The sequence below is a fragment of the Toxorhynchites rutilus genome, chromosome 2 (genome assembly GCF_029784135.1).
Source record: "Toxorhynchites rutilus septentrionalis strain SRP chromosome 2, ASM2978413v1, whole genome shotgun sequence".
NCBI lineage: Eukaryota > Metazoa > Arthropoda > Insecta > Diptera > Culicidae > Toxorhynchites > Toxorhynchites rutilus.
In genome coordinates, this window is record NC_073745.1 from 217,292,238 (window position 1) to 217,318,789 (window position 26,552).

The 26,552-nt window shown below is 38.4% G+C and overlaps 2 protein-coding genes across 2 annotated transcripts; both read left to right on the forward strand.

Moving 5' to 3' along the window:
- The first annotated feature begins 388 nt into the window (after positions 1–388).
- On the forward strand, positions 389–2,083 carry LOC129769693 (uncharacterized). The gene has a single exon (XM_055772108.1). It carries the CDS (start codon positions 543–545, stop codon positions 1,887–1,889), a length of 1,347 nt encoding a protein of 448 aa, XP_055628083.1. The 5' UTR covers positions 389–542; the 3' UTR covers positions 1,890–2,083.
- Positions 2,084–3,966: 1,883 nt separating this feature from the next.
- On the forward strand, positions 3,967–24,196 carry LOC129769957 (UDP-glycosyltransferase UGT5-like). Its single transcript, XM_055772498.1, has 4 exons — positions 3,967–4,320; positions 4,397–4,484; positions 4,569–4,754; positions 22,914–24,196. Exons 1-4 carry the CDS (start codon positions 4,159–4,161, stop codon positions 24,038–24,040), a joined length of 1,563 nt encoding a protein of 520 aa, XP_055628473.1. The 5' UTR covers positions 3,967–4,158; the 3' UTR covers positions 24,041–24,196.
- Positions 24,197–26,552: the final 2,356 nt, after the last annotated feature.

Below are 26,552 nucleotides of genomic sequence, written 5' to 3' on the forward strand. Positions count from 1 at the left end.
AAAACCTTTCTCCAAAATCAAAATATTGATATACACTTTGCCAGTACTAGTAACAGCAATGGCATTGTCGAGAGATACCACAACACGCTTTTAGAAATGTACATGTCAAACAGGAGAAAACTTGAAGAACTAGCCTTATACGAAGGGCTCTCCATAGTAACTGCCCTATATAACGATACCAAACATTCAACTACGAAATTAAGACCTAGGGATATAATTTTTGGAAATTCTCATTCATTGAACCCGGAGGATATAAATACACAGAAAGCAAAAATAATACTAACTGCCAGGGAAAATATTGCGTTAGAAGCGAGGACACACAATCAGAAAAATGAAAGTCAAAACAATGGCTCCTGTGACTGTGGCTCCTTACGCTGGTAGGGATGGCCACTTCAGACTTGAGAATTCATACCCTGGATCAGAGTCCGATCATTATAGTTCCGTTAGGACCCGCTAAAATAAGCACTAGTTCTCTGCGAATTGTGCACCCCATAAACTTGACCTCAATTGGAACAATTGTAGAAAACTTTAACGCCGTTTCTATGGAGAGATTGTCGAATCAAACGCCTTTTAAGTCAATAGTTAAAGCAAAATTAGACAAAATAAACTTGAGTTACAACCGAATAAAACCACTACGTAGGAGAAAACGATGGGAATCTCTCGGAAAGGCCTGGAAATACGTATCGGGAAGCCCTGATGCAGACGACCTTAAGATTATAAATTCGTCATTAAATTCATTAATTAGCGAGAATAACAAGCAAATAAGAATCAATAGTGCTTTCGATTCACGAATGAGCAACATTACAAAAGCAATTAACGTCATACTGGAAAATGAGGAAAATGTAATACATTCCTTAGAGGGCTTTGATGTATTAGAATTAATATTCAAAATTGATGAGCTATTATACTACTTAGACATAATCGAAGAGGCGATCACACTAGCGAGACGGAGTATCCCAAGCAGCCGCATCATTCACCTCGACGAATTGGAAACCATTCATCATTCCCTCATTAATGACGGTTTCGGGCTTAACTCGGTCGATAGCATACTTAGTACTGCCAATGCCTACGCAGTATTAAACAACGAAATTTTCATGTACATACTGAAGATACCCAGGATCAAAAATGTACAGTACACCCTCAACTTCATTGAACCAGTCATTGTAGATCACCACAGAGTCCACCTACAAACACAGTTTTATTTGAAAGGACAGAAATCATTCATGTTAAAAAGCGCTTGTTCCAAAGCCAACGCCATGTTTATATGTTCCTCAACGGATCTAGAACCTTTGACGGGTTGTATGCAACAATTGGTCTCCGGAAATACAGCAGAGTGTCCCATAGAACGCACCTACGGAAACAAAACTATTCGGAAAATCAATGATGGCAATATAGTCGTCAATGCAATCAATGTAACACTTTCGTCAAACTGTTCAGTCACCCAACGCACTCTACAGGGGTCGTTCCTAATCCAATACTCAAACTGTACACTGAAATTGGATGACGAGGAATATGTCAACACAAACATGGAGATACGGCCGTTCATACCTACCACGGGATTGAAGGTAAATCCAACCAAACTGTTTAACCACATTCCGTTGGAACATTTACAGGAGTTACATATGGAACAGCGTAACCATATCACACACCTTAACCTGACAGCCGAAAACCTCCATTGGAAACTTCATTTCCTGGGATGGATAGCATCCGTAATCTCATCAACTTTACTAATCTGCATACTGGGTTCATCCATAATCATCGTTTTGAAATTCGCCGCCTGGAAGACACTCCTTACCAACAGCAAACCAGAAGTCATCGAACAGGATACCATCGCATCAACCGAGGCCCATCCCGAGTCCAGAGAGGTACCGCTGATACTTCAGCAGTAGACGAAAGCCGAGGACGTCTTTCAGCTAAGGGGGAAGCCGTTACGGAACCGTTTGGTACATCACGCCACTCGGGTCCGCCAACCTACGGTCGACAACGTGGAGCGTGCAGCGTCAGCAGTATGCAGGCATAAGAGGGCCGCGAGCGCATGGCTCGCCCTCTTTTTCGCTGTGCAGTTCTTGTGGAGCACCGGTGGTGCCGTGTGATTAGTGATAAGTGAATAAATTGTTGAAAGTAGTTAGTTTTTAAAAGTGTTTGCATATCACGATTCCCATAAGTCTGAGATAAAATATTCGTTCAGGGCAGCTACTTTCATACTGGTAGTTGGTCGGTAAAATAATGACGCAATAAGGTGGAGGGTTGGATCCTGCGAAGCAATTTTTCCGTCTTTTAACCCCCCTGTACTCGCGTGCAAAATCATAACACGTATACTCGCGCACGATGTCACAGACCGAAAATTGAACTTCTCTGTAATGTTGCCATTGTGTATTTTTCAGGCTTTATTGCCATTTATTTGAAGAAGAGGGTATGATTGAATGAAAAAACTCAAAAAAATATGTTTTCTTCGTATTTATTATGTTGTAATATTCATCTAATTCAGCCTCGTTGAAATAGAGTAATTTTTGATACTACAACACAAATAAAGAAATTCGCTGATATTAATTGAAAGTCAGCAACTGAACATAATTCATGGAAGTATAAAGAGCTATAAAATAACATAAAAACGTATTAATCGATTGTGGTTTCATTGGAGTAAGAATCAGAACATAGCATAACTGCATGCTCGAAATAAACATATTTTTTACATTTCATGCAGCTGTTACGTGTTTTTCGGGTCTTTTATCGAAGAGAAGAATGTATAACGACCTTCTAGATAATTACCAGATGATAAAGATTCGGGAACATAAAGTTTGCATATTTCTAATATTCTTTGCCTCTGTTTTCTTGGTTAAGCTAAGAATAATGCCTTTTTTTTAGATTGGACATAAAAAGATGATATAAAATGATTTCTAGGAACTTCCTTTTCTTTTTCTTGTTTTCTTGTCGATATTGTCCATTATAAAAAAAATTTCCCCAAAACTGTAACTGTTGAAAATTACCATGAGCTACCGATTAGTTTATAGTTTACTGTTTACAATTCTTCCACAAGTGAAATTCTTTCACAAGAGTGTATATGTATGACCATTATATTTAGCGAATAACTATACGAGAATAAAACATTTGTATTCTGCTTTTGAACGTATGAATCTAACAAAGAATATATCGACGAATAGTTAATATATGGATCCGTTCAGTCCAGTTACAAAAGGGACTGAAATTAATTAAGAATAGTCCGGTAATAATCTTATGTATTTTATAATTTATACATTTCATTCAACAATATTCTAGAATATGAAAAATGGCGCTTGTCCAAAAAAGTTACTCCTATACTCGCGTCGGTGTGTCAGACCGAAAATGTTAAAAAAGTGGCACAAGTCCCCTTTGTACTAACACATGCGATACGCTAAACGATGACGAACGACGAATAACGAAGCTAGAGAGAATCGCAAAGTCGTAGTGTTGATATCTTGTGAGAAATGAACGAATTATTGATTTCTCGGTCTGACAGACCAATGCGCGAGTATAGGAGTGTTAAGGGAATGAAAAATATGGAACAAATATATTTTTTTATACTCTTAAATACAGATTTCTTTCGATAAAACTTCACTCGGGCAAGTTGGATCAGTTATAACGAAGTCGGTAGGTAACTGTTTGCCTCATTAGAAGGGAAGTAATATTGGGCGCGTGTATGAAACATCTCGACCGTTTAGCTATTATGATCTGCAATTTTTTTCGCATCGTCATCATCGTTAGTATCTAATCTATTATGTGCTATCCATGAAACGCAGAAGTCAACACACTGATAGCGCTCACCCGCCTAATTTCTACATTAATCAAGCGACACATGTACTCATCTATGATTATTTTTCTCAAAAACATGCCACCAACACAGATTTAACAAATAAAATTATACATTAGAAAAGTTTGAATGCCGTGGACACACAAATATATATCGGCAAACCACCGTGCAAAAAGTGCGAAATATCTTCAATATAATATATGCTTCGATGAGTCCCACCGGTCAGAACGAATATGACTATCGCAGGCGAAAGTTAACGTATCAGAACTCAACAAACGCGCGTATCTCCTGGCTTACACGGAAGTGAATTTTGATTGCACTGATTGAATTCCACAAAAAGGAAGGCTCGTGATATCAATTAAACTATCAAAATGAAACCAATGTGGCAATTGGTCTGTTTGGCCGTTCTCGCCACAGTGCTGTCTGACAGTGTACAATCCGCGAAAATTCTCGGAGTTTTCCCAACATCCTCCAGATCCCATTACATCGTGGGATCCGCGCTGATGAAGGCATTGGCGAAGAAGGGACACCAGGTCAGTTAGCAACGGTTCGCGGAACACGAGGGCAGTTTGTGAAAATTATGAATTCTGAGTTACACTCAACTCACAGGTGACCGTTATAAGTCCGTTCCCGCAGAAGAAGCCACTTGAAAATTATCGCGATATTACGACAATTGAAGTATTGGAAGCTGTGAAACGTGAGTCAGAATGACAATGCGGAAAATTGCGTTCAATTTTTAGGTCGCGCACTCGTAATTATCTTTTTTTGCCATCTTTTTCAGCTACCCTTGACAACATTTTGAGCTTTGTACAAAAAGGAATATACGAAAGCATTAAAGAAACATACAAGTTCGGACATCTAATAACCAATTCCACGATGAATGATCCCGCTGTGGTGAAATTGATCGACTCAAACGAGAAGTTCGATTTAGTTGTGCTGGAGATGTTTATGAATGATGCAATGTTGGGTAAGTTATATTTGAGGGATACCATGATTTATGCAAAAGAAAATGGCTTCGAAAACAGGACATCGACGACAATATAGCAATAATTGCCCCTTCATCCATAGAACGATAGTTAGATAAATAATCGAAGAATGGTGTAGATGGTGCATTTTCATAGAGAATGTTCTTCATCAACGAAAACGGAAACAGCGAATGTTGAATGTTGTTGATGATTTTCATGCTGAGTTCGCACTAGAAATAATGTTTTTATATTTTGTTTAAATAAGCCGTTTTTGTCTTAATTGCTATATTGTTTATTTTATACTGATTATGAAGTGAACTTACAAGGCAGCGGCAAAATATTGCCACCAGCGTTTTTAGGGTTAACGGGCAGTGGTAACTACAGGTCGGACTCGATTATATATGATTCGATTATATACAGGGTTCGATTACATACAATGGAAATAAATTGAAGATTGTATATAATCGAGTCCGCCCTGTATATTGTCACAATTTTTTTCAACGGATTCAATAGTTTATTTTTGATCAAAGGAAAATATGAACCCTTCCTCATGTAAGGATTATATTTTACTGAAGTTTGGAGTCGATCCCTTGCCTAGTTTACACGCCCTTATAAAGGGTTAAAAGAAATATTACAGGTCAGTTTTAACTCCCACAACACGTGCGGAGACTCAAGTTAAAATGTCTTTAAGAATTTTTCACTTCTACGTAAAATACACGGAGTCGAAAATATCTTATATTCTAAGGTTTTTGGAAGGAAGAATGTCGGGAGTGACAATTGAACTCATGACCTTTAGTGTGAGATATACGGATGTTAAACACTACGCTAGATTGCCTCTTCTTGTTGCAATGTAAATATTTGTCATGTAAAGAATTTCAAGAGTGAATAAGAACAATTGTACTTCTTCAGCTTATATTCACATAACGTACTTTTTTTTTGTTGGCGTCCCTCGTTAGACCTCTGGCCATCTGGTCACTTTATGTTAATAGAGAAGTTGTTTATATAAACTCAATTCTGTGTAGAACAAATATCATTGAATTCAATCATTATTGATGAAACTTTTACTTTCCAACCTGTTGTTTCGGCCCTTTCCATTTTTTTAGTGAAAGTTCGAACACATGGTACGGTATGTTCATTTGCTGTTTTACTATCTCGGAATACATTCTTTTGATGTTCGTTTTCTAATAAAAAAAATATGCATCAAAAATTATCAATGACAACTATTTAACCGTTTTCGAAACATAAAACACGATTTACGATGTTTTTACAAAATGTGTGTTGTTGTACGAGTAAAGAAAAAACGTTAGAGTAATGCGGGGCAAAGGTGCGCACCTAACTGTTGTCCTAACCTAATAACTCTTGAATTAAAAGCAAATGAAATTCCGTTCGCTTACCAAACTGTAACTATATATATTACCTTCGAAACGCATTTCTCGAGTTGTGTTTGTAATTGGACAAAGACCTATTTTAATACAAAAAGACAAATATGCGCACTTTTTGAATTGAACTTCTGAGATAACTTATACCAAAAATAAATGCTTTATCATCAGAAGCGGGAGAAGCATCATGTAGCGGGCTGGGTTTCCAAAGACAACCAGGAACTCGAAGAAGGCTAAAGGCTTAACCTTCCCACCCGTCATCTCTTGAGCGATTGACTTAAGCACCACCTCTTTCGAGGACCAATCGCCGTGTTCGATTGCCCAGCTATAGGCCTGACACGCAGGCCTAAATTGTGTCCTTTTATAAGGATCGGAGAAAGGTCGAGATGTATCAATTTCAGTCAGCGAAGGCTGACAGAAGACACCCGCAGGAAGTTCCAAGAAAATTACCAAACACCTGAGAATCACTCTGAGATCGACGGAAAACCTCTACAGTATTTTCTCATCACAGGCAACGTTACTCTAACAAATTACCAGACTGGCACGACCATCTGGGAAACAAAAACGGACCACAAAAACATCAATTACGAAGCATGGATTATGTGAAACCTTAATAAAAATAAATTGAAAATGTATTTTAACGATTGTTGCTCCTAGACAACACTATAAGACTTTCTCCATTTGGGTGGACTATGGTTTTACATATTTCTACATTTATTCGTACATTAATCTGCTTAAATCTAAGGGACATCACATAAGTACATGGACAATCAACTATACAATACAGGGTACCTGGGGAGCGCGGTGAGGACACGAGTTTCCTCACCCACTCCTGCTTTTTTGCGTAGAATTTTCCGCCGGTGGGTATCGCCCAGCGTATCCTTGGAAGGCGCGATGGTGACGATGCTGCCTTTGCTTGGCGTGATTGGTTCACCAGGTTTTTGCTAATGACGTATTTCCCTGTTCTGATTAATTAATTCACATTTAGAATAAGTCCCTAAATTAAACTGACCAGACGTCCCGCGTTACGCGGGACAGTCCCGCATTTCAACAAAATGTCCCGCGTAAGATTCCGTCCCGCGAAACGTCCCGCATTTGGCAAAAGAAACGAAAATGTCCCGCGATATCAACATATTTCAATATCTTGTCATGTTGATTTTCTTAAATGGATTAACCTCAAAAAAAACTTTTATTTGGCAGACTGTTCAAAAGCGCTTCTAATGCATCCAAAGATTAATACTTTGAGCTGGTTTCATCGCACCGACATTAGGCTTTTTGTTTAAAGAGTGTCAACTGGAAGCGACAGCAACAAAATTGGAAAATGATTTTTCTAAAAATCCCCTATTGATCCGCAGGGACCAACGTGAGTTACACGAAAAGTTCATCTTTGGTTCCCTAGCTCGGTCAGGGCTTAACGTTTTAAATAAGCAGGAAGAACTAGTGTATACTCGACAGGAAGAGGCAATGTTGTTTGATGAAGTATCGTAAATGAAGCACTGGGCGGTCTTACGGAAGTTGGCCGGAACCTGAACCATGGCCGATGAAAAGATGTATATCGTCGTGTTATTTTACCTTTTCGTGGCTTTGGTGGTCGTCTGTCTCTCTATTTGGGCCATTCGCCCGAAAGTTTTCTAAAGGGCGCAGCTGTGAAATGTTGAGAAGGTTGGTGGTCTTCGCGACAATGTTTGTCTCCAGCCGATCCATCCTCCAGTGATCTTTTGGCATAATAGGCTGATCCCAGGTTCGGCATAAAGACCACATCACCTTCCCAACTCCGGCAAGCACTTCGTACTATATATCTCCCCGTTCACCATATGACTCGAAAGAAGAGCGGCTTGGACATTCCCTTCACGTCTGTCAGAGAAGGACCTTCTTCGAGAACTTGATTTGAATGATATATTCGACGTCATCGCTTACCTGGGGAACGTAAAGTACCCAGTCCCATGCCATTCGTTGAATTCTAGCATCAAGTAAGTCTCGTCTTTCATTATGAGTACGAAAAGAAGTTTTTCACCTCTTTCACTGGAAAGAAGTTTTTCACCAGAATCTCAAGCTACTGCTTCTGGTCTCGTCTGACGCTTCCGCTTAAAAATGTCCATTTTGGCCAGATTCTTTTCCACTGTTTGGCCGGTTGCTTCGATCTCCCGGCTTAAGGAGCGGCAAAGAGATGATATTGTAAACACCAGATCGGCTATATCTGACGGACACAAAGTGCCTCAGGATGTCCAACTCCTTCGCTGTGGGGTGGAGCTTGCAGTATGGAAAAATCATCAAGTTACTTGACAGAGCTGCTGCTGCTGCGAATCAATAGCCTTGAATCATTTTTGTTGTAGACTTAATAAACGTTAGATTTAAAGAAAATTTGTTCCTATAAATTATCTTTCATCGCCATCCGAAATTAGTCCATTTTTTGGAATTTGGAATTGGAATTTTCAAGCATTCCATTCGGTAATTTGGAGAAAATTGTAGAATTTAAATCATGCGTGCCAGGCGTAAATGATTTGAGTGGTTTTCGAGCGCAAACAAAATCTAAACCACCGAAAAATCACAACTGAGTGCCGATACTAAGAAAGAAATAATACTGATGAGCTGAGACTCGCTAAACTATGGTTTATGGTCACATAACGTATATACATAACGTTTTGTTTTTTGTGTCCCGCGTTAGACGTCTGACCATCGTGTCACTTTACCCTAAATGATACAACGTATGTACCTCTAGTCGCTTTGTTTCACGTTTGAATAATTAAGCGGTTCTATGGAATCTAGGAACAATGCTAACACTGATACACTTCAAATTATAGTCACGAAAAATCCACGTTATACAAAGAAAATCTTACAAATTACGATCACGAACAAAAAGCACAATGCTTCCGCGACGTCGGACAGTTCAAGGCAAAATGGTCGAAGAACATTGTAGTCCTCAGATAAACCGCAGGGTATCTCGCGATTCAGAGCTCAGCTCAACCGAAGATAATTCCCCCAAAGCATCCCCTTGTGTGCATCTACTAACCGTCCTTGAATACGACCCTCCTCAAACTCAAGGCCACGAAAGTAAGCGCTGCGCGAACAGACACTCATTGGCCGAACAACTTTGGCGATCGAGCTTTCGCCCTGCTCCAGGGAGGTGGGGTGGGAAATCTAAGCTATTAAGTATTAAGTACTTCCTGGAGTATCTTCCAGTTTACTTTCGGTTGTGACTTAGTGGAGATACACTGTAAATGTTTCAGTGTGAGTTTTTGAATTTAAATATTTGAATCTGTTTGAATATTTGATATTTGAATAATTACAAACTATCCTAACCAATAAATAAATTAATTAATTAATAAATAAAAAAAACAAATAAATATATGCACAAAAATATTGTAAATAAATAAATTTAGAAATAAAATAAACAACACTCAATAAATATGCACACCAATAATTAATAAGTAAATAAATAATCTGAAAACATCACATGACGATAACAGTTGTGTCAACTGCTGGAGGTTGTTGGCTTCCGCAAGGTCAAACGCCAGACGCCGTAAATCTTTGTGAGTCATACCATAGAAAGCTTTGTCCAGTGTCCTGCAGTGGTCCACCAGATCCTCAGATAACTCACTCGCAAATACCTTTCTGAACCGTCCAAGTTGCTTGCTGACACATTTCAGCAGAAGTAGAAATGACAATTAAAGAAGATTCAAATCATAAAACTATTTCTGATATGAGCCTCTTCCTCAGATCTAATTCAGAGATACCGATGTCGGCCGCAATCCGACGCTTCGAGACTCCCTCCCGAAGTCTCTGTCGGCCCATTTCGAGCATTTCTGGAGTGCATTTCTTCAAATCAGTTTTCTTCTTGTGGGTCCCGTTGAAAATTTTGTTGAAAACATTTTATAATTTTTTTTTCAGAGCAAAACGCTAGTGCGAACTTTTACCCCACAGCCACTGCGCACCTTTGCTCCACAAGCAATTTTTGAACTAATTGAATTTTTAAAAAAAGCTCTTCAACTTTTACACTAAAACGAATAAGCAGTACCATCTACTATAGAATGAAGGTTTCCTTGACAGTGTAGTTTCGAACTTTCCAGTTATTTTAGGTGAGTGAATCGCCATCTCCAAAACTGAAAAAAATAGATCAAAACATCGCAAAACTCTTTTTACCTCATAACTTTTTGCCAGTTTCTTGAAATGTATCTTGTTTATATGTGTGAGCTGCTTGTGTAATAATGTATCAAACGAGTACACTGTTGTCGAATTTTTATGCTCGTTTGCTTCAAAAAGGCCAATGCACACTTTTGCCCCGTGCGCACCTTTGCCCCGTATTTCGGGAGCATAAAGATTAAACTTTTATTTCTATTGGGAAAATATAATTTTGGATTTAAAAATTCAAATGCGATGACTTCCATATCAATGACAAACCACGATTTTTGAAAAATGATCCTGATTTTCCCGATTTTTGTAGGTTCTACTTTAACAGAATAAAAAATTTTCGTGACAAATACACTGGGATCCCTCTTTAATTTTTCCTGGTTGGAAATAAGAACTGTTATGATAGCTCTCCAGTCCGCACATGTATAATGCTTACATTAAATTAAATTCTCCTGATACAAAGCTGTACATAAATTTTTTATAAATATATGTGATCGTTGCGAATTGGCTGAATAAACTTTTCCAGAGTTAGAATCCTTAATTATTTTCACGACGCACGATCGTTTCGAGGCCTTTCAAAATAGTGCTCAATAATCTTATTATCCATAACAACGAAATTAAGTTTGAGGAACAACATTACCTTGTATGATGTGTACGAGGGCGGTTCGATAAGTACTTCAGTATCGCAAGAGAGGTTACTATCGTGTAGTACATTCTCGTAAACGGCTACTGTCAAAATTTCAGCCGAATCGGACTCGTAGTTTTGTTTTTACCGTGTGTGGAAGCGGGCGTGTCCGTGAATTTTAGTAAAATGGAAATTCCCCCGTCGCCACGGCCAAATTGGTCGAATTGCACTACAAACTGTTGCCACATCCACCGTGTTCTCAAGATTTGGCCCTGTGCGACTTTTTTTTGGTTTCAAACTTGAAAAAGTCACTCGCCGGGCAGAAATTTGAGTCGAATGAGGAGGTCATCACCGCCACGGAGGCTTACTTTGCAGGCCTCGAGAAAACGTTTTTTTCAGATGGATTAAAGAAGTTGGAGCATCACTGGGTCAAGTGTATCGAGCTAAAAGGATACTATGTTAAGAAATAGATTACCACTTTTCCACTTTGATGAAAGGGTACGCTTCTGAGTGTAATGTGCCCCTCATATATAGGGATACCAACTGGTGGGAGTTAAAAATCAGAGCACCTGCTACAGCTACGATTATGACCAAATCATTGTCATTCTTTTTAGATATACAGTGACTCAAACTCGAAATCGTACTCCTGCACGCAGATCTTTTTTTGTTGCTTTTGCAAGTTGAAAAAAGCATTCGAAACGTTCTATCTAGATAATTATACAGCCATTCCATGTCAAACCGATATAGTGGTTCTCAGATTTTCGTGGGAAGTGGAAATTTTGTTCTTTGTCGCAAACCATTAGACCCTTTTTTTATTTTTTTGTTAGGGTGACCATTTCCATATTAGGGTGGTCCAAAAAATCAAATTTTTCCACTTTTTTAAAAAAATTACTGATCTTTTTTGAAAAAATACCAGAGTTGCACAAAATTTTAATTTTGGTTTCGTTATTAATGATTGTATTTGTTTTTTATAGTTTTCATGGTCTCGGGACCAAATGCACTATATTTTTTTTTTGTTTTTAAGTTATGATTTTTCAAAATTCACCGTAATTATTCATTGTATTTATTATTTATAGCTTACATGGTTTCGGGACCAGTGGCCGAGTGGTTAGCGTCTCATATTATCATGTCGGGTGTTCGGGTTCGATTCCCGTTCTGGCCGGAGGATTTTTCGTCAAAGGAATTTCCTTCGACTTGCACTGTGGTCACGCGTATTCTAGAGCTTGCTCCTCGGAATACATTCAAGGCGTATTATTTGGCTTAAGAAATCTCAACTAAGTATTAGTAAATGACGCTAGTTAATGCATACGTTGAAACGGCAAAAGTTCCACAGGGAACGTTAACGCCATTCAAGGTTTCGGGACCAAGGGCGCTATATTTTTTCATATTTTTTCTTGAAAGCTGAGTTTTTTTCACATAACATATCCAAAAATCAGAGAGGCGTTTTTTTAATTTTTGAGTTTTGATTTTTTTAAGTTGCTTTTTACGCAGGTAGCTTAATGGGTAGAAAATAGGTACAGGTATTGTTATCGGTAGAGATTAAAGACGATGAAAAACATGTATCAGGTAAAGATATCTCAGGTAAAGGCAAGAAAGGTAGAGACGACTAGTGGGTAGGAATTAAAATTCATCTGTTATATTTTTCATATTTTTTATTCTAGGTATAAAGCATGCTTAAAGCTACTCTTACAGTTTCGCAGAATGTTCTTCATCCGAGAACAAGAATCGTTTTACGATAATATAATTTTCATTTTCCGGTCTAAAACTATGATATAACTGAGTTCCGGAAATTTGCTTCACATGATTTTGACGTAGGATTACGTCTTTCGGGAACATATTGGGGTACAAATTGAAAATCGAAAATCGAGCACATCGTGAAAATTGTCCAATTTCAAACGCTTATTGCTCAGTCATTTCATGATGGATTGATGAAATTTTTACGTCAATCGATTTCGACACTCCATAACATTTTTTTATATTGAAGAAAATAATATATGTCATGAAACTAACTATCGAACAATTCAAAAATCTCAACCCCTATTTTAACGGAAATACCCTCTTTTATTTGGTCGAAATTGACGACACATGCGGCGGCCTGAGGGAAATCTACATTGCAAATACATGAAAGTAGGGGGAGCTTTTGTTCCCATCAAAAAGTGTTCTCTAACAGAGACATCAAAACCAAGGTGCCCGAGTGAACTCAGCATTGGAAATATATGCAAGTCGCGGGCATTTTTATATTGCAAGTAAGGTGAGTGATACGATAGATTGTGGCGAATAAAATTTAAATTTGGAACTTTAATGTTGGTTGCTTCGTGAAATTTCATATCAATGACCGATCGTGTATTAAGGAAAATTTAGCAGAAGTGTAAAATTGTATATGGTAGCAGTTGTGTTAAAAATGACTTGATATATGAAATGATTTATTTCAATTTTCATAAATAAGCACACCAAGGTGCGTTCCCGCTCTAGAAGGGGTTGTTTGGTTTAAGCTGTCTGTTTTGTTGTGTTCATTTTCACCCAAGGAAAGTTTGTACGGCGAGAAAAATTGGAAAAGTTGAGAAATATTAGAAAAAGTGATTTCCCATATACTCTACATATAGTATTAGTTGTTGTTAGTCCAATTAAAATTCGCATTGGGTTGAATAAACACTCAGAAACTAAAAATTATAAAAGAAAATTACCTTTTCCATTTCAAAAATGTTTTCTCTATATTAAAGTAACAATTTTTCACTGATGAGAAAAATTGATAATTGTGTTCGGTATTGATAATTATCTTATATTACATTGCTGAGTTTTTTTCTTTATTTCATCCATACACAACACAGGAGGCATCTCGTCTAGGATCACAGAGGGCGGTTTTCATCATATCTCGTTCCACTTCGGCATCTTTTATCTGATACGCATCATCCAACAACTGTTTACCATACTTCTATCATCGTCACTCGCTAAACACTGGTGGAGTGAACAAACAATACCGAACAACCAAACAAAACGGCCCTTTTCAGGGCCACCAAATCATTATCAAAGAGTTTACTGATGTAATTTTTTCAACATATCCAAAATCAGATAGCCTAACGAAATCCTATGTCAACTATACGGTCGTGTCTCAGACACAACTCTCCTGTGACTTTTTTTTTCCAAAAACGTTTAAAATCAGACTCAATTACTTATTATCTAACGTTTACAGAGCCAAATTTCACCTTAGTTCACATGATTATAACGGGTTTTGAGTTTTCTTTTCATTGCTCTATAACTTGTCTCTGAAAACAAACCATAGTGCATTTTCGAATTCGAATCTGTTTTGAAAATTGCCCATGTATAAAGTTCTTTTGCAGTTGTAATGTGATGACCCTGTAAACTTGCTTTTGCAGCATTCCGCTTCAAAAATCCTCCTAAAGCGTCACATGGACCTTTCCCATGGCATGTGGCGAAAAAGTTCCACTCCGCATCTATACGAAACTCTTTTTTTCATTTGGCACAAATTAAAGGCTGTCATCTTATTTGTGTACTGACTACCTGATCCATCTGAGAATAAGTGAACTTTCTTAAGGTCAGGCAATTTCCTTTTGATAAAATTAACACAATGTACAATGAACGCAACGAGATTATGCTTGGAAGACTCCACGATTGCAGTGAAACTGGTAAACTTTAAATCTGAAGTATGATCATCCCTATAATAAATAGCAAATGAGTGAATATTGCACTTTGCGTTTGCCCAACGAAAACCTTGTACAGCGTCTTGTACAACAAATGAAAAAAAATCTGAAAACTCACAAATTTTTACACATTTCGACACTTTCAAGTTAGTTTTCACATATTTCAAATATCTCCCTTGTTGTTCAGCTATGAAATGATGTGGTGATAAATCAGATAATTTATCCAGAGACATGTCCATGAAATCTTGAGTTTCCAATTCCACTAAATCCATGATGCAACGGTCAGCTTGACGCCATTGTTTAAATTGTAAGGACTCCACATTCCTATCGGTCAGAATAGTAACCATTTCTGAGCCCAAATGCTGAGTACCTGGGCAATGTTTACATGTTTTTAACCAACACTGTTCTGGGTTGGTGCAAAGAGTTTTCAACAATATGTCTTGGTATGATTTTACATCAGCTGGAAGTGCCTTTCTATCATGAAGAGTTTTGAAAGTTAGTTTGATATTTAAGTGATAAACACATACACAAACAGTGTGTGTACCACTCGTTCCTGCCAGAATGCAATGCTTTGGGCAGTTACTTGCAAACATTGAAACCCCTATCTTAATTGCAGGATATTGTCATACAAATGAAAGGGAGGGGGGTTAGGTGGGAGTGCAAACGAACCCGAATTTGGCAAGTGGAGGTTTAAGGGTGCAATAAATGTTTCTATGTTGGATAGATACTCCTCCCCCCTCTCTAAAGGGAGGCTGCCATGCAAATGAAACACAAAATTCTTTATAACTCGGGAATTCATCAGGCAAACGAACCCAAATTAAGCCGGTGGACGTTTCAGGGAGCAATAAATGTTTTAACTAATCAATAAATGTTTCAACTAATCAAGCAAATGGAATCATATTTGGCATACAAAGTTTTTAGGGATCGATAAATGTTTCTTTGGTGGTTTCACATGCCTCCCCTCTCCCTCAGGGGGGATGCTGCAGAAATCGAGAACCAATGAATAATAATATAAGGGGCAATAAATGTTTCTATAGTGGTTTGACACTCGCATAACTCTAGGATCAATCAAGCAAACGGAACCAAATTTGGCATGTGGAGGTTTTAGAGGGCACGAAATGTTTCTATGGTGGTTCGACACTCCTCTCCCCTCACTATGGGGAAGGGGGCTGCCATACAAATGAAACACAAACTTCTGCATCAACTAACTAACTAATCAAGCAAAGGGAGCCAAATTTGGGATGTGAGGGTTTTTGGGTACGAGAAATGTTTCTATGAGGGTATGATACACTTCCCTCTTCCAGAATGGAGAGGGAGTCCCATAAAAATATTACACATATTCCAACCAAACATGACAATTGAAAATTTTTGGAGAACTCTGAAGGGAAATGGGAAAATTCAGAAAATAAATTCCCATATGTTCTATAATTACATAGTGATTCTAGTGAATAGTAAATAAGAGAACGTGAAGTTTTGGATGTATTGATAACAAAAAATAATTTTCTGGTGGGACGAAGTTTGCCGGGTCAGCTAGTCTTTTATAAAATACTGGCTGTACAGGATATGTTTAGATGAACAGAGCGTGTGGCTCTGAGAACAGTTATTGGAGGCAAAAGGGAATTGAACTACAACTTGATAAAAGTTCAAAACCTCTTGGCTTCAGCTGCGTATTTTAGTTTGAGAAAAACAAATTTTTTAAACTTCGGTCGGTATTTCAAGTGATTTTTGTTCGTCACTTCTCCGGTCTTTATACAATTTTAATTCCTACCCACTAATCGTCTCTACATTTCTTGCTTTTACCTGATACATGTTTTTCATCGTCCTTTATCTCTACCGATAACTAAAAAGGGCGAACACGAAATTATTGCGACACATTCAACAAGGCATAACTTTTTTACCATTGGGTAAAAATCAACCAAATTTTGCACACTTTCTCATTGATGTGTATTGTCTACATGCTGTCAAACTCGAAGTCGTGTTTTTCGATTCAACGAAAATGAAGGTGAACTAACGCGAGTCGAGAGAACAAATTCTTTCCAAACACCTGGAATTTCCTGACCTGTCGCACTGGCAGTTGGGAAAAATGTTGAACATTCACCACTCAACCGTCTCCAGAGTGTTGAAGCGGTTCCAGGAGCGGTTGACGTTGGACTACGGCAAAGGAGCTGGAAGAAAACCGGGACCGGAGAACAAAAAGACGGAGGGAAAGGTGAAGTGGATGGTTAAAGCAAATCCCAACGTCTCAAGCTGTGAATTGGCTAAAAAGATCGGCATGTCGCAGAGCTACGTCCAGAATGCAAAGAAGAGAGCTGGACTACATACATACAAGGTACAGAACTTCCCAAATCGCGATGAGCGACATCAATCGACGGCTAAAACTCGGGCACGGAAGCTCTACGAGAAGATGCTGACAAAATATGGCTGCTGTGTGATGGACGACGAAACGTATATAAAAGCCGATTTTAAGCAAATTCCGGGGTTGGAGTTTTTCACCGGCAAGAGCAAGTTCGATGTGGACGACAAATTTAAGAAGAAGAAAATGTCGAAGTTCTCCTCCAAATATCTCGTTTGCCAGGCCATCTGCTCTTGCGGACTGAGGAGTGAGCCTTTCGTGACAAAGGGCACAGTAAATGGCGAGATCTACAAATCTGAGTGCCTCGAGAAGCGCCTTTTGCCGTTCTTGAAGCAGCACGACGAAGCTCCGTAATTTTGGCCAGATTTGGCACCATGCCACTATTCTAAAAGTGTCCTGGAGTGGTATGAGGCCAATTCTGTCCATTTTGTTCCAAAGGACATGAACCGGCCAAACTGTCCGGAGCTGCGCCCGGTGGAGCAGTACTGGGCAATAATGAAGCGGGACCTCCGGAAGAGCAAGAAGACAGTCAAAGACGAGAAGGACATGTTAAGAAAATGAAAAAAAAACTGAGAAACTGGTACCGGATGACACTGTAAAGACTTTGATGGAGGGCATCAAGCGAAAATGCGTTCAATTTTACACTCAAGGCTAACCTAAAAATTTGGTTTGATTCTAAACATTATAAGAAAATTGTATGCGTTGTTTACCTCCCACCCAAAAGTGAAACGGTTTTATATGAGAATCATTCTGCTTGTGTCCAGAAATTGATTGAACTTGCCGGCGATAAAGGACGTGTATTGGTTGTAGGAGATTACAATCTTCCCCACTTGTGTTGGATGCATGATGAGGACATAAATTCTTTGTTACCGGTAAACGCTTCCTCCGAGCAAGAAATCGCTTTGATAGAGCTGGTTGTACGATGCGGTCTCTATCAGATTAATGATCTGACTAACGTAAATGGGAGGCTGCTTGACTTGGTGTTTGTTAATGAGAAGAATGTCGATTTATTCGAACCACCGTTACCAATGCTCAACATAGATCACCATCATAAGCCATTCGTTTTGAAATTCGAAATCACTAGGGAAAGCCACATCTCGAACGTCTCGGACGTTTATGATTTTGATTTTCGTCAATGCGATTTTGCGTCGCTGAACTTAATGATCTCGGCTATCTGTTGGGATGAGTGTCTGAATGGGTGCACCATTGACGAGGCTGTTGCCAATTTCTATCAACGAGTGTTCGCAATAGTCCGTGATATCGTCCCAATGAAAAAACGACGCCGATGCGGTAGGAAGAGACACCCGTGGTGGAACAACACGCTGCAGCATCTACGAAATCGTCTTCGCAAAGCCAGGAAACGTTATTTTCGGCCGAGAAGTGAACTGTGCAAGGTTGAGCTACGTGACTTAGAGAGCGAATATAATTCTTTACATGCGCGATTCTTTAATAGCTACATTCATCGCACAGAAGACAAAAAAGTCGAAAGCAGGCAAATGGAATTCCTCATCATGTCTTCTACAATGGGATTTCAGCCGAGACTCCACTCGACTCGGCAAACTTGTTTTTCTCTTTCTTCAGCAGCGTGCTGAGTAAAAACCGAACACCTTCGTCTGAAGTGTATCTAGACAGTTTGCCTCGTTATGATTTTAATATGGCGTCTTTCAACTTTTCTGTCGACGATGTGCTGGACAAACTGCAGGGACTAGACGCTACCAAGGGCGCGGGACCAGACCGACTATCTCCGCTTTTTATCAAAAATTGCGCCGACTCGCTTACCGTTCCCACTACCATCCTCTTCAATCGTTCCATTAAGGAGGGTATTATCCCAAGTTTGTGGAAAACTGCTGCTGTCACTCCCATACATAAATCTGGCAGTATACACGACGTCGAGAACTACCATGGCATCTCTATTTTGAGTTGTTGTTGCCGAAAGCCTTCGAAAGTCTCATCCACGATTTGCTTTACCCGCACCTGCATCGAATCATTTCCGAGCACCAGCATGGTTTCGTACGAAAACGCTCGACCACAACAAACCTGATGGTTTATGTCTCTTCGTTGGTCGCCGCTATGGAAAATCGTCAGCAAATTGATGCCATCTATATCGATTTCACCAAAGCGTTTGATAGAGTTCCACATTCTCTTGCGGTGGACAAATTGTGCAGAATGGGCCTACCCGCTTGGCTGACTCGCTGGATTCTTTCCTACCTCACCGAACGTCGGGCTTACGTACGCATTGATGGAGTTAACTCGGCCCCTTTTGACATCACGTCCGGTGTACCTCAAGGCAGTCACCTAGGCTCTCTTATATTTGTGCTATTCGCCAACGATCTCTGCCATTCCATCAATTCTCCGAAAATAATGTACGCCGACGATCTGAAATTCTACCGTGTAGTCTCATCAGTAGTTGCCATCCAAGCTGACATTGATGCGTTGCTGAACTGGTGTGAGCTAAACGGAATGGAGGTCAACACAAGAAAATGCAATATAATCTCATTCTGTCGGACAAGAAATCAAACGGTCTTTGACTACAGAATGTCCACAACGAGCATCGTCAGAGTCAGCACTGTCAAGGACCTCGGTGTGCTACTCGATAGTAGGCTGAATTTTGCTCAGCACATAGCAGCCACAACAGCCAAAGCATACTCGATGCTTGGCTTCGTAAAACGGAACACGCAGCAGTTTAAAGATGTATATTGCCTGAAGACACTCTTTTGCGCGCTGGTACGCAATGTACTTGAATATGGTGTGCTCGTGTGGGCGCCATATCATGCCGTTCAGGTGAACCGAATTGAGCGAATTCAACGAAACTTTCTTCGATATGCGCTTCGCTTGCTACCGTGGAATGATTCTGTTCGGCTGCCACCGTACGAGCAACGTTGTGCTCTGATACAACTTCAGAGCTTGGCGAGTAGACGGATTCTATTGCAGCGGTTATTTGTTTTCGACATCTTCAACGACAACGTGGACTGCTCGATACTGTTGGGAAACATTAACATCAATATTCCGGCCAGAACAACGCGGCGTGCAGCTTTCCTCCGTCTACCAATGCATCGTACTATCTTTGGACAGAACAACCCGTTTGATGTATGTTGTTGCCGTTTTAACGAAGTGTTTAGTAATTTAGATTTCACCGTTTCCAAGAACGTATTTAAAAATAGAATAAGCTAATCTGTCTGTACGATCAATTTCGAAGACTAGTAAATAAATAAATAAATAAAAAAAATTGACATGACATTTTCGGTGTCGCAATAATTTGGTGTTCACCCTTTACCTATTCCTATTTTCTACCCATTAAGCTACCTGCGCAAAAAAGCATTTTAACTTTGAAAAATCATAACACAAAAACTAAAAAAAACGCCTCTCTGATTTTTGGATATGTTATGTGAAAAAAACTCAGCTTTCAAGAAAAAATATAAAAAATATAGCGCCCTTGGTCCCGAAACCATGTAAGCTATAAATAAAAAATACAATGAATAATTACGGTAAACTTTGAACCATCATAACTTAAAAACGAAAAAAAACGCCTCTCTGGTTTCGAGATATGTTATGTAAAAAGTTCTCAGCTTTCCAAAAAAAATATTAAATAATATAGCGCCTTTGGTTCCGAGACCATGAAAACTATAAAAAAATAAATACAATCGGTTATAACGAAACCAAAATCAAAATGTTGTGCAACTCTGGTATTTTTTCAAAAAAGAATTGGCTTTAATTTGATATATCGATCTTTTAAATCGGCTCAGTAATTCAAAAGTTATGAATTTTTGAAAAAAGCCATTTTTTGAAAAAAGTGGAAATCCTTCCGTATAACAACATTTATGGGTATCGAAACAACATTGCACAAGTGACAATTGGCATTTAGAGCTTGACAGTTATTCTTTAAAAAAAAAACTGTCTTAGACAAGGTTGTTACTCATGATGAAGCGCTCGTTTTTATGTTGTCAAAAATAGGGTGACCAAAATTGTCGATGAAATAAAAAATCTAGCTTTCTTATCTTTATAGATAGAGGTAAACATAGTTCGACAATAGCGTAGCCCCAATTATTTGAGATATCTTTGTAGAACAAAGTTTTTCTCTATCTCTTGAAATAACCGATATAGCGCCTTTTTCCTAAGTTACGTTAGGGTCACCATGAAAAAAACTCTAACTTTTATATTTCAAATTTCACATGCAAACTGTCTTCGAAAGACTTTTAGAGCATACTAATACAAACATTTTTCGATGCAGAACTTGTCAATATCTCAACTTTACTCAAAGTTATTGATATTTCTTCCCAAAAACACGCTCTTTTCATTTGTTTGTCATTCTTTCTGGGGCAAACATAAAAAATGTCTGTTGACGGAATTTGAAAGAACAGATTCCACTCTATAAAGTATGTGAAAAAGTCGTACGAAGACCATTTTGATGTAGAATTTTAAATACAAAGGTTAGAGTAAAAAAACTCATTTTCAAATAGTTAACCTAATGCAACTCAGATAGAAGGCGCTAAAAACAACTTTGTGGGGGATATTTATTGTTTAGACAAAAACTGTCTTAGACAAAGTTGTTATATATGATAGAGCGCTTATTTTTATGTTATCAAAAATAGGGTGACCAAAATTGTCGATGAAATGAAAAATCTAACTTTCTTATCTTTGTAGATAGAGATAAACATAGTTCAACAATGTTGTAGCCTCAGTTATTTTAAACAACTTTGTAGAACAAAGCTTTTTTCTATCTTTTCAAATAATCGATTTAACGCTTTTTTCTAAGTTGCATTAGGGTGACCATAAAAAAACGTATTTTTTTCTGCTTTAACTTTTATATTTCAAATTCTACATCAAAACTGTCTTCGTACGACTTTTGGAGCTTATCGATATCGTTCTGCGATGCAGAACTTGTTGATAGTTTAATCCTACTCAAAGTTATTGATGGTTTCTTACCCAAAAACTCATGATTCCAATTTTAATTTACTCAAACACAAAAAATAACATAGTTTTGAAAATCACACATCATGTAGAGTGAAATATGCTCTTTCAAATGCCGCCAATAAACTTTGTTTGCGTTTGCCCCAGAAAGAATGACAAACAAATGAAACGAGCATGTTTTTTGGGAAGAAACATCAATAACTTTGAGTAAAGTTGAGATATTGTCAAGTTCTGCATCGAAAAATGTTTGTATTAGTAAGTTCTAAAAGTCTTTCGAAGACAGTTTGCATGTGAAATTTGAAACATAAAAGTTAGAGCAAAAAAGCAGTTTTTTTCATGGTGACCCTAACGTAACTTAAAAAAAGCACTATATCGGTTATTTCAAGAGAGAAAGAAACTGTTCTAAATAGATATCTCAAATAATTGGGGCTGCAACATTGTCGAACTATGTTTACCTCTATCTATAAAGATAAGAAAGTTAGGTTTTTTATTTCATCGACAATTTTGGTCACCCTATTTTTGACAACATAAAAACGAGCGCTCTATTATGAGTAACAACTTTGTCTAAGACAGTTTTTGTCTAGAGAATAACTGTCAAGCTCTAAATGCTAATTTCCACTTAAATGCATCTCCTGGACCATTGTGCATTGATGTTCAGTAACTTAATTTTTTTTAATTTGTTCGGAATTCGAGTCAAATATTAAGTTCAGAATTTATTTCGAAATTTCGGTCAAAATGACATCACAAAAACAATAAATTCGCTGCATTTCTTTGAAATATAAAATGAATCGAATAGGCCCTAACACACTTCCTTGCGGCACGTCTAGTGTATTACCGATGAAAACAGAAATAAAATCGTTCAAAAGAGTCTTTTGTACAAATAGCTTTCAAATTATTTGTATGATGTTCATAAAATTCCAATGCGTATCATTGTTTAAAGCCTTAGAAATTGTTTCACATTATAATTTTGGGGGTCGATTAAGGACTACGCTCCTCCTGCCTATTAATGGACTGTAATTTGATGTACTTCGAAGCGAAGCAATAAAATGCAGCACAATTTAAAACTCCCAATAATAAGAAACATTTTCATTATTTCCTCTCCATTTCAGGATTTGCTCATCACTTCAAAACACCATGTGTCGCTATGTCCACATTCGGTGCGTCCAAGTGGACTTCCGATTTAGTGGGAAACCCTTCGCCTCCTTCGTATGTTCCGAATCCTTTTCTCAGCTTCACAGATCATATGAGTTTCGGCGAACGCCTGGTAAACACATTGATGAGCGCAATGGATAATTTGATCGTAAGCATTATGGATGACCCGGTACAAGTGGAAATCTATCAAAAATCATTCCCCGATCCGAAGCCCGCGTTACATGAGCTGAAGAAAAACGCCGTTTCGGTGGTACTCTTGAATAACCATTTCTCCATCAGCTACCCAAGGCCATATGTCACCGGTATGATCGAAGTCGGTGGAATGCATGTGAACCGCGTTCCCAACCCCCTGCCTGCCAATATCAAAGCCTTTATGGACAATGCTACGGACGGAGTGATCTATTTTTCAATGGGTTCGAACATCAAGAGTAAAGATTTGCCGATAGAAAAACGGGACGCAATTTTACAAGTATTTTTGAAATTGAAGCAAAAAGTTCTGTGGAAATGGGAGGACGAAAACCTCCCGTCCAAACCAGCGAACGTACTTATTCAAAGCTGGTGGCCCCAAGATGACATCCTTGCTCATCCCAACGTGCGTCTATTCATCACACACGGCGGTCTATTAAGTACGATCGAGTCACTCTACCACGGGGTACCAGTCATCGGTATTCCAGTGTTCGGCGATCAACATCTCAACATGGCCAAGGCAGAACGAGGGGGTTATGGGCTAGCGGTAGGCTATAAGGAAATCGGCGAAGAGCGTCTCTCACTTGCAATCAATACGGTGCTCAATGATCCAAAGTTCACGGAGAACGCGAAAACCATCTCGAAGCGGTACCGCGATCAGCCACAGACGCCCCTTGAACTGGCCGTTTTCTGGGTTGAATATGTCATTCGACACAACGGCGCGCCACACATTCGAACGGCGTCAATGGATCTCAGCTTCATGCAATATCACAACCTGGACGTTTTAGGTGTTCTGCTAGGTGTGCCGATTCTTGTCATATATTTACTAAGTCGATTGATCGCTCGGGTGAAGCCATCCAAGTCTGACAAGATGAACGACCGGAAGAAGCGCAACTAGTCGAGAGCGGTAATTGTCAAACAACAGCAACGTGTTCAAAGTTCTAATATATAAGCACGTGCCCCTATCACGATGATATTTACTTTATAATCTGAAGGTAAATATTAGTTAAGAAATGAATGAAGCTAAATAAATGTGACTTTCGCTTCGCTCGTATGCATTTCATTTATGTTAGTTGATTCTATATCACATAAATACGTTTCATATTTTGAGTTAGTTATTTCAGAATAATTCAGCCGTTTTTCAACCGACAATGTCGTTTTTCGTCAAATTTAATACACTGCTAAAATACTTTCTCCATACTAATTATATACGAATATTGCAATTTGGATATCTCTTTTCTTCTCCGATGTGAAAAGTGTAAAATACACTGTTACATTGGAACATTCATATTTTGTGTTCAATAGGACAGCAAACCAAATATACTGCGCAAAATGTAACAAAATATCACACGAACGCATTTTTTGTGTTATTTGATGGGGACCCTACTCTGGAAGGTCAGAAAATAATGTATTTTCGTGATTTTTTTTTCCGAATATTGGAATTAAAGTTGAGTATTGGGACATTTTGATGATTGGTTAAAGTGTATGCGAACATGTTTTTTTTTAATTTTTTGAGTGCCAATATTATGCTGTTGGCAGCTGAGCGCTTGGAAGTTAGAAAGATCTAAAACTGGTGGTACATTTTTCTCAAAATCTAGAGGACCGATCTGGCTGAAATTGGCATGTAAAATGTAAAAATAAATTATCTAAATTGTTATGTAGCGAGACTGCACATAGAACATGGAACTTTCCTGGCATTAGAGCATCTTTAAATGCTGGATTGGGAAGTCATTTCAACTACTTAGGAGAAGATCCAAATTACACAAATGCAACCCAAGGTTCAAGTAAGACTACCTAGGAGTTCTTGAAATGGAAACACCCCGACAGAAAATCTTATTGGAGTGTATTAAATATATTTCGACGAATCTTCTGCAAGTAACAACTCATTGCCGTCCTCATCATCTATTTAACGAAGCAAAAGATACGAAACAGAATCAAACCTTACGTGCGAAATTCACGACACCATTTGGAACTGTTTCAACGAAGTGGCAAATAAAAAGACTAGTGAGCGTCGCATTCAGGAATAAAATCCCATTGCTAACAAAATCGACTGTTATGTTAAAACATTTCGAATTAATCGTAATCACGATCCTTATATTTGGTGGTCATTAAACACTAAGCAGTGTCCCCAACTGGCAAGGTTAGCTAGAGTTTATCTTCAGCTCCATGCAGTAGTGTTTACAACGAAAGACCGTTCGCTGAAGCTGTTTCTGGTGTACGAAGCAAAGCATAATCGGTTGTCACCATCAACTGCTGAAAATTGATTATTTGTTCATCATAATCTACCAATGGTTAATTTTAAGTACCGTTAAGGAATTGAAGATGAAGCTAATACAGTTAATGATTTGTTGTCATGAATTAATATAAATTTAATTTTGAACAAAAATTCTAGCATTTCAGTAATCAAGCCTTACTTTCAATAATGTATGAATGATGCCAATGAGCTATTTTGTAATGATTCATCTTTTGCAAATGAGAAACTATTGATTTTTCCTAATATCCGGTATCTGGCCAGATAGGCCGGATAGGCAGGATATCGGATATCCGTTTCATTTCTAATGTTATCCCTACCCACGAGTTTCGATAATCTACTGTTCCGAATATTGGTATCGTGGTATTTAGAAGAGTTTCTTCAGGTGCTAGTTGTATCAACCCTCGCTCCATCTGCTCGTACGGGACTACTCATGCAGCTAGCTCCAACCTTTAGGAGCCTTTCCACAGTTCACAAAGTTTTCACCCATCTGTGTTTCGCTCCGAACCCGTATGAGATTCGTTCCTCAGCCTGTAGAGGGCCTCATTCGATGAGTGGAAACATGAAGTCATATATAAAAATGGATGTCTGTCTGTATGTCTGACTGATTCTTATGGACTCGGAAACTACTGAACCGATCGGCATGAAAATTGGCATGTAGGGGTTTTTGGAGTCGGGGAAGGCTCTCATTATAGTTCGAGCCCTTCCCCCCTCTCTAAGGAAGGGGGGAGGTTCTGTCATACAAACGAAACACAAATTTCTGCATAACACGAGAATTAATCAAGCAAATGAAACCAGATTAGGCCCTTGTATAGTGATTGCTCTTTCTTTCGTTTGTTATGTATTATTACGTATCAATATTTATTCGAACGCTCAAAACACGTAGTGCGTTTATTCCACCTGAAAATCCATTATATTTTTCGCTTCACAATGACATAAAATGAAACCGTCAACGCCAATTGAATGAATGAACATTGGGGATAGTTTTGCGAGATTTTTTTTTCTCTCTCCTATATCAACGATTACAGAGTTATAGATATTTAGTAAATTTTCTTTGTAAAGTATAAAATTATAAATTATTCAAAAACCGTAAAAAATGTATGACATTTATTGTCGTAGTCATAGTATCACGAACCACAATACTATTAATGCATAGTTG